Source organism: Martes martes (assembly GCF_963455335.1).
Source record: "Martes martes genome assembly, chromosome: 8".
Classification (NCBI taxonomy): domain Eukaryota; kingdom Metazoa; phylum Chordata; class Mammalia; order Carnivora; family Mustelidae; genus Martes; species Martes martes.
This window is the reverse complement of record NC_137895.1, coordinates 91,004,330-91,014,250: the sequence shown is the minus strand read 5'-3', so window position 1 is coordinate 91,014,250 and position 9,921 is coordinate 91,004,330. Positions and strand designations below refer to the sequence as shown.

General features: G+C 35.8%; 1 protein-coding gene across 1 annotated transcript; it reads right to left on the bottom strand.

The window, feature by feature from the left end:
- Positions 1 to 1,771: 1,771 nt before the first annotated feature.
- On the bottom strand, positions 1,772 to 5,844 carry LOC308347131 (olfactory receptor 6C2-like; the record flags this gene model as incomplete). Its single annotated transcript, XM_080810274.1, is given in 3 exon segments — positions 1,772 to 1,792; positions 1,794 to 2,733; positions 5,768 to 5,844. Coding segments are annotated over 3 exon segments (1,038 nt in total).
- Between the last annotated feature and the right edge of the window lie 4,077 nt (positions 5,845 to 9,921).

Below are 9,921 nucleotides of genomic sequence, written 5' to 3'. Positions count from 1 at the left end.
TGTGTGTGTGTGTGTATGTATACACACACTTCTATGTTAAATTTATTCTCTTGGTAATTAAACCAAGATAACATTTTATGACCAAAATAACATTTGCTCATTGATTTCCTGTTGCTCTTTGCTATTAAAGTCTACTGCTTTTTAAAATATTTTCCATTTTTTCAGCTAGAATACCAAATTCCCTTACTAGTTCCATTAGTTTCCTATTAGTTCCTTGAGTTTTCAGTGTATGTAAGAATGCCCTCAATATAAAAAAAGATATATCAAATTTCATCAACTTTAAGACAACATCAATTGTAAGGCTTGCCATTATACTATTTATCACAATTGAAAAGAAAATGTTGACAATTAGCCTATGAACAATGGTAGATGCCATCCATTGTATGAAATGTCTGAATCAGAAAAGCAAAATATGAATAATACTTTAAAATCAAGGCAACGCCATTGTTTTTATTCTTTCCCATATTTATCATGATTATTTTGTTTCCTTATGTCATCGTCCAAGATCTAATAAAATATGGGGCATTTCTGATTTTTACTCATCACATTCATTGGGGTGGGGTTTATCTGTGCTATTAGAGTTTACAAAGAACTGGCTTTTGAATTTTTTGAACTTATTTAATTGATCTGAGTTTCTACCCACAGTAACATTTTTCATTTACTTTTGTTTTCAATGTTTTTTTCAAATTCATTAGTATAAATTCCTCACTTTTGGTCTAGTTTATGTACTTTTAAAAAATGAATTTATTTAAGATAACAGAATTCTTTCTAACTACAGCTTTTTCAGTGCTCCAATAATTTGTGATGGCATGTCTGTATTTCATTACTTTCCAGATAACAATTAATTAATTTGATGTAAATTCCTTAATTTCCAAGGAATTATATTGATGTGGATTTTTCATTCTTCACAGGTAGAACTCTGTATATTACAGTTATTATGGCAGAATTTGGACTATGAGAGCTTAATTTGTATTAGATGTAGGCACTGGCTTTCAAATACACTGGGGAATGTTTTCCCCTCGACTCAGAGCTCTATAAGCAGCAGATGATATTTTTTTCAGGAAAAAAGTAATCTTTCTGTGAAAATGAACTTGGTTTTCTAATTCAAACTTTCACTGAATGTGCAGCTATTGTGCTGTCCCAATTACTTTCCACATTAATCCTGAGACTTTAAACCTAAGCCTTTGTGATCCATAATGTGATGTCCTGCACCTGCCCTCCAGTCTATGCTCACCTCAGCACCCAGTAGTCATTTTGTAGATTATTACTGTACTTTTAGTTGAATCTTTATTTTTGACACCTCCTGTTGACCACTTTGCAATGATTTCAGCTATAGAGTTAAGAGAATATTTATTACATATTATCCAGTGTTTCTGTGTGTTCATTAAAGTGTATTTTCATCTATTTTCTCAGTATTGGAAGTGCCATTACTCTTTTTCATATGCATTTTAAATTATGTGATTATTCATCCATTTTAGACATTTTACCTGAGGAATAACTCTTATTATATATTTTAACAAAATTATGAAGTTAATTTCTCTTCAGAATGGTTTTTTAGAAAGTGATATGCAAAACTATCAAATATTGGTTTGAAAAATCAAAACACAAGAATGGCATGAGCAGAGCTCAATGGAAAGTTGGTTAAAAAAGTGTTGAGAAAATTAATGTAACAGAAATATATGTTATTAAAAAACAAGATTATAGACTTCAAAATAAAATGTCTGTGGATATTTATTCTTGTTTTTGAGATATTTTAAAAATAATATTTCTTTTACTTAATTGAGAGCAAGACAAATTCTTGTGACTGAGTCCTCGAAGGCTTTCTTAACTTGATTGTTTCTCAAAGTATAAATAAATGGGTTCAATGTAGGTGAAATAGAGAAAATGAGCAGTGAAACCACTTTATTAATGGTTACTTTTTCCTTTGCTGTAGGATTCATGTAGATGAAAATGCATGTGCCATAGGTGATGGAGACCACAATCATGTGGGAAGAACAGGTTGAAAAGGCCTTTTTCCTTTGTTGGACAGAAGGGAATCTAAAAATTGTCTTGATGATATAAGCATATGACAGAACCACACATGTAAGTGTCATATTTAAGGTCAGCACAGCACAGATTATAACTGTCCATTCCATGAACCATGTATCTGAACATGAGATTTTCACTAAGGGAAATGCATCACAGCCAAAATGATCAATTATGTTAGAGTCGCAAAATTTTAGATTTAAACCCAGGCTAAGTGGTGAGATTATTACACATAAACCAGCCATCCAAGAACAGATGATGAGAGTCCTGCAGGCACTGTTGCTCATGATGATCACATAATGCAAAGGTTTGCAGATGGCCACATAGCGATCATAGGACATGGCGGCTAGCAGAAAAAACTCTGATACCCCGCAGAGGTCAGTAAAAAACACTTGGATGACACAAGCATTATAAGTAATAATGTTGTCACCTGTTGCTATGCTATACAAATATCTGGGAATAATGGCAGATATGAATGAGATCTCCAAGAAGGAGAAATTTTTTAAGAAAAAGTACATGGGTGTTTTAAGGTGGGAATCCACAAAAGTGAGTGTGATGATGGTCAGGTTTCCAGTTACACTCAGTGTGTAGGTCAGAAAGAGAAAGATAAAAATCAGAACTTGCAGCTCAGGGTCATCTGTCAGTCCCAGCAGAATGAATGCTGTTATTGTACTGTTTCTCCTCACTGACTTCTGACTTCTCTCCAGTCTGCATGTGATATTCAGATAAATGTTCTCATTGATTATAGATTATTTTAACTGTTCTAAAATATAATGCATTTAAGCTTTTATATTTCATTATGTTTTTAACATAAATATATTTTTATATATATATGTATACACACACACACACACACATATATATATATATATATACACACACACATATATATATATATTTACATTTTATGCCTATCCTGTACTTAGGATTTTCCCATGTGACCAAGTAGATTACTGAGGGAGTGTCATTTTAAGGGTAAAAAAGTTCTTCCCTATTGAGAAACTGAGTCACAAAATTTCATGCTCTATTTCATGTCTTTTCTTGACACTTTGGGTCTTTTTAGAAAAATAGTGCTAATATAACTTGTGTTCACTATATAGACACTAGAGCAAAACAAGAGGTCTTTAGGGATACCTGAGTGGCTCAGTATGTTGAGGGCATCTGCTTTCAGCTCAGGTCATGATCCGAGGGTCCTGGGATCAAGTCCTGCATTGGGCTCCTTGCTCAGTGGGGAGCCTCCTTCTCCCTCTGCCTGACTCTCACTCTGCTTGTGCTCTCTCTCTCTCTGACAAATAAATAAATAAAATCTTTAAAAACAAAACAAAACTGGAGGTCTTTGTTCCAAAAGAAGATTTTCGTTCTTTGGTGTGTTTTTAGGTTAAGTGAGCTTAATTCTTATGAGCAACTTCACAATCTGCTGATTTCCCCTACCTCCTGCTACACAGCCTAGCTATTTATCTTTCTGAATATTTGCATTACTGGCTGAATTTGTGTTACCTTTACTGCTGATACAGGTGATGACTGCCTTCTCTTCCCTCTCTCATCTTTCACTGAATGAATTATTTTATTTTCATTGATGTCATACCTGTAGGGACTCAGATATGTCCAATACACAATCAAGATCTTAAACGTTGAAGTTTTCTGGCATATCGATTTTCTTTGCATCATGAGCAAATTCACTTTATTGTTTAATTTACTGTGTTCTCTTCTCACTGAGACTGGGGACAGAATTGTTTGTGGCAGAATTGTTTGGGACTATTTGCCTCATTCACAGTGTTTCTAATATATAGAAAAACTGCCGAGGCTCAAGGTTTACTCAAAAGTTAGAATCTTAGGAAATTTAGTTTTTTATTCAACAACTATCAGATAGTTCTAGCAAATGGAGATGCAAAGGAATATTTGTATATTTATATGCTTGCAGCCCACCCACTTTCCTTTCTTGTTTTCTCTGAATCTCTGAGATAATGTGTATTATTGTGAAATTTTACTCAGCCCAAATGTTGAATATTATCCAATTTTCAAAATATAGTCATTTTTTCCCCAAAATATTATAACCTACTTTATGATGGAAGTTAGTAAGTTGACATGAAAGTGTAACTAACTGATTTTGTTTATTCTGTCTTTCTAATGAGTTTTCAAAACAAGCACAGGACTCTGTCATGAGATGCTGTCATTTCAGTCATTATGGTGTTCTTTTCAGGGATAGGAAGAGGAATACGAGTGCATGCTTATACACTTCTTTTTTTTAAAAACCATATCTTTTTTTTTAAAGATTTTATTTATTTATTTGACAGAGATCATAAGTAGGCAGAGAGGCAGGCGGGCGGTGGGGGGGAAAGCAGGCTCCCTGCTGAGCAAAGAGCCCGACGTGGGGCTCGATCCTGGGATCATGACCTGAGCTGAAGGCAGAGGCTTTAACCCACTGAGCCACCCAGGTGCCCCTGCTGATATACTTCTATATATAGTAAGACACTTTATTTATTTTATTTTATTTTATATTTTATTTTATTTTTTTTAGTGTTCTAAGATTCATTGTTGATGCACCACACCCAGTGCTCCATGAAATACGTGCCCTCCATAATACCCACCACCAATCTCACCTAACACACCTCCCCTCCAAAACCCTCAATTTGTTTCTCAGAGTCCATAGTCTCTCATAGTTTGTCTCCCCCTCCGATTTCCCTCAATTCACTTATCCCTTCCTTCTTATAGGAAGACACTTTATTTTAAATTTGAGGTTGGATATCTATCCAAAATTACCCTAAATACTTCTTACATTAAGTTAGATACAGATTTGTTTATGTATCTTATGCATACAATACTCCAGGCAATGACATTTATCTACGCAAGGGAAATTCATTCTAAAAAAATGACATCTCATACATATATCTTAGATACATTGAAAATATTAAAATTATCACTGCAAATCTATTTTCTTTCTTAGAGGTAAATATAACCTAGATCCTATAAAGGGAATCACAGTCAAAGAGACAAACTTTATTGTACTTACTTTTCTGTTAGTAGAACAGAGCTTCTGTTGTTTGTTTGAACATAGCCAATAGCAAGAATACAATGTTAAAAGTGATATTTTTATAAAGGTATTTATGTCTTCATATTCACTGACATGTCTGGGATTATATAGAACTCCCTTTGCTTACTTTCTCCAACAACTTGGACAGACTTGATAATGGGCTTAATGCTGTTAGAAGCCTCTAAATATTTCTTACTATCTCCATCATTGAAAAGAAAATAAATTACTTAAAGGGCTGAGGAACTCTCTCCACTGGTGGAAGAAATGAATTTTAAATCATAACAGCAGAGAAAAATGCACACACTATGTCAAGTGTGACTTATCTTTTTAATTGGCAGAAAAGGTTAAGAGTGAAAAAAATAAATCGTCCTTGGGGACCTACAGTTAAGAGTCATTGATTTTCTGAGTAATGAAGTTTGGCAAAAACACAAGTAACACGGGCTTCAGTGGGGACTGTGCCTTTGGAGATAGGAGGGTGTTAGAGCATCATTTGACACAGGTCAGGAGGGCAACTGTATCATTTAAGTTACATAGTTAATTTGTTTTAAACTTTCACATCCACTAAGGCATTTGGAAGATTATAATCCTTTATTTATGAATGAAATCCTTTATTATATAAATGTTTTATTATCATTGGCTAATTTTAATCATATAAGCACAGGAAACGACTACATAATTATATAAGGCTACCGCTTGCATTATAGAACTTACCTTTTCAGATTTTTTTCTCCAAATATATCAATTGCATTATAAGTATTAGTTATGAGTGCATAAAGATTTTTGGTCATATTTTATAACTGGATGCAAAACATATGCTTTGTGGTTGCATAGTAACACAGATATACTTAAAGCCACTAATTTTCCACTTCAAAATGGTCAAAATGGTAAATTTTATGTTATGTATATTTTACCACAATAAAAACATATGCTTTCATATATTTAAACACTTATTAATTTATTCCATGATATGCCTTTGTTTTTTTTTCCCAATTATTCAGTATTAATAATGTTGGCTGTATGAATATTTTGGCAATTTTAAACCAATGCCTGAATTAAATGTACAGTGTTCTTTATTTTCCATAGTTATCAACCATTCTATCAAAAGCATTTTCATACAAATATTTTGCACGTGTGATAATGATTGGTGGAAGTGAAATTTCTAAATAAAAATATTATTCTGCTTTTAGAAAATTTGTATAATCAGAGCCATAAGATTATTTTGGATCAAACATGTGTCACCATAATTAGGTTTTAGTGTACATTGTTTTTATTTTTATGCTTATTTGTATCTTGTTTTTTTAAATAAGTTAAATACAAATTTTAAGATTTTAGTGAATCTTTAAAAGTGTCATTGCTGGGGATGAGTAAAGATGGTGGAGAAGTAGCAGGCTGAGATGACATCAGGTAGCAGGAGATCAGCTAGATAGCTTATCAAACCATTCTGAACACCTACAAATCCAACAGGAGATTGAAGAGAAGAAGAGCAACAATTCTAGAAACAGAAAATTGACCACTTTCTAAAAGGTGGGACCTGTGGAGAAGTGAATCCAAAGCAATGGGAAGATAGACCGTGGAGGGAGGGGCTGGATTCCAGCAAGCGGTGGAGCAACGGAGCACAAAATCAGAACTTTTAAAAGTCTGCTCCACTGAGGGACATCACTCCAGAGGCTAAACTGGGGTGAAGCCCGCGCGGGGTCAGCATGGTGTCAGGTCCCGCAGGGTCACAGAAGGATCGCGGATGTCTGAGTGTCACAGAGCTCACAGGTATTAGAGTGGGGAAGTCAGCTACAGAGATGGAGCCAAGGAGTGAGCTCTCAACTCAGGGTTACCTTAAATTGTGATCCATGGCACCAGCCACTGCTCTGTGAGCAGGGACTCCATAAGATCCAGGAGTCCCCCATGGAAGAGTGCAGCGATCTGTTGGGCTTGGAGACTCCAGGTGGGGCTGTGTGCCAGAGACAGAGATGCTTGGTCACAGGCTGGGTGAGCTTAGAGCACAGCCAGAGGCCAGGGAGATGGGAGAGATTGAGCGCTTTTCTCCTAGGCGCACTGAGGAGTGCAGTCCGAGCTCTCAGCTCCTCCAGGCTGGAGATTGGAGGCCGCCACTTTCATTCCCATCCTCCAGAACTCTACGGATAGTGTTCAGGGAACAAAAGCTCCCAGAAGTGAACCCAAGCAGATTACTTATCCTGGCCCCTGGTAAGAGTGGGGCAATTCTGCCTCAGGCAAAGACACTTGTGAATCACTACAACAGGTCCCTCCCCCAGAAGTTCATCAAGAAATCCAACAGACACTTCTCCATTGAAGACATACAAATGGCTATCAGACACATGAAAAAATGTTCATCATCACTAGCCGTCAGGGAGATTTAAATTAAAACCACATTGAGATACCACCTTACATCAGTTAGAATGGCCAAAATTAGCAAGACAGGAAACAACGTGTGTTGGAGAGGATGTGGAGAAAGGGGAACCCTCTTCTACTGTTGGTGGGAATGCAAGTTGGTGCAGCCACTTTGGAAAACAGTGTGGAGATTCCTTAAGAAATTAAAAATAGAGCTTCCCTATGACCCTGCAATTGCACTACTGGGTATTTACCCTAAAGATACAGGTGTAATGAAAAGAAGGGTCATCTGTACCCCAATGTTTATAGCAGCAATGGCCATGGTCACCAAACTGTGGAAAGAACCAAGATGCCCTTCAATGGACGAATGGATAAGGAAGATGTGGTCCATATACACTATGGAGTATTATGCCTCCATCAGAAAGGATGAATACCCAACTTTTGTAGCAACATGGACGGGACTGGAAGAGATTATGCTGAGTGAAATAAGTCAAGCAGAGTCAATTATCATATGGTTTCACTTATTTGTGAAGCATAACAAATAACATGGAGGACATAGAGAGATGGAAAGGAGAAGGGATTTGAGGGAAATTGGAAGGGGAGGTCAACCATGAGAGACTATGGACTCTGAAAAACAACCTGAGGATTTTGAGGTGTGGGGGTGGGTGGGAGGTTGGGTGAACCAGGTGGTGGGTATTAAGGAGGGCACATGTTGCATGGAGCACCGGGTGTGGTGCAAAAACAATGAATTCTGTTATGCTGAAAAGAAAAAAAAAAAAAAAAAAAGAAATCCAGCCAAGACCAAGTTCACTTACCAAAGAGAACAGTGGAATTCCAGAGGAGAAAACAAAGCATGGAATTCATAGCTTTCTCCCCATGATTCTTTAGTCTTGCAAAGTTAATTAAATTTTTTATTTTTATTTTTTTCTTCTGCTGTTTTTTTTTAAATTTTTACTCTTTCCTCTTTTAGTGTTTTTTTAAACAGTTTATCTAAACAATACCTTTCATAAAAAAATCTTTTTGAACGTTCATTATAGTCATATTTTATCCTTCATTTTATCTAACTTTATTTTTTGTATACACATAGGGTTTTTTCTTCTAAGAAAATTTGGGATACAACTTCTTCTAATAGATCAAAGTATACCCTAAATCTAGCACAGGGCTTTGTTCTAATATCCAGCCTGAGAAAATTCTCTCCACTTTCTTTTTCTTTATTCTCCCAACCAACTTATCAACTCCTTTTTTAGAAATTAAAAAAAAATTCATCTTTATAGTCATATTCCATGCCTTCATTGTGTTTACTCTTACATATGTTTTTCATTCTTTAACATTTTGGAGGTAGTTTCTTCTAAGAGACCAAAATACTCCCAAAATTAAGTGGGTGACACTGTTCTATTCACCATTCCAATATATATATTTTCTTTTTTATATTTTGTATTTTTTTTCTTTTTAAAAATTTTTTCCTGAACTTCTTTTTACCACCTTTCTTACCCCCATGATTTGAGGTCTCTTCTGATTTGGTTAAAGAACATTTTCCTGGGATCTTTGCCACCCTTTTAGTATTTTATTTGCTCCTTCATATATTCTTATCTGGATAAAATGACAAGGCAGAGAACTCACCACAAAAAAAAAAAAAAGAATAAGAGACAGTACCAAAGGCTAGGGACCTAATCAGTATGGACATTGGTAATGTGTCAGATCTAGAGTTCAGAATGATGATTCTCAAGGTGCTAGCCGGGCTCGAAAAAGGCATGGAAGATATTAGAGAAACCCTGTCTGGAGACATAAAAGCCCTTTCTGGAGAAATAAAAGAACTAAAATCTAACCAAGTTGAAATAAAAAAAAATGCTACTAATGAGGTACAATAAAAAATGGAGGCTCTTACTGCTAGGATAGATGAGGCAGAAGAGAGAATTAGTGATATAGAAGATCCAATGACAGAGAATAAAGAAGCTGAGCAAAAGAGAGACAGCTACTGGACCACAAGGGGAGAATTTGAGAGATAAGTGATACCGTAAGACGAAACAACATTAGAGTAATTGGGATTCCAGAAGAAGAAAAAAGAGAGAGGGGAGCAGAAGGTTTTTTGGAGAGAATCATTGTAGAGAATTTCCCTGATATGGCGAAGGGAACAAGCATCAAAATCCAGGAGGTGCAGAGAACCCCCCTCAAAATCATTAAGAATAGGTCCATACTCCGTCATCTAATAGTAAAATTTACAAGTCTTAGCGACAAAGAGAAAATCCTGAAAGCAGCCCTGGAAAAGAAGTCTGTAACATACAATGGTAAAAATATTAGATTGGCAGCAGACTTATCCACAGAGACCTGGCAGGCCAGAAAGAACTGTCATGATATACTCAGAGCACTAAACGAGAAAAACATGCAGCCAAGAATACTATATCCAGCTAGGCTATCATTGAAAATAGAAGGAGAGATAAAAAGCTTCCAGGACAAACAAAAACCGAAAGAATTTGTAAACACCAAACCAGCTCTACAGGCAATATCGAAAGGGGTCCTCTAAG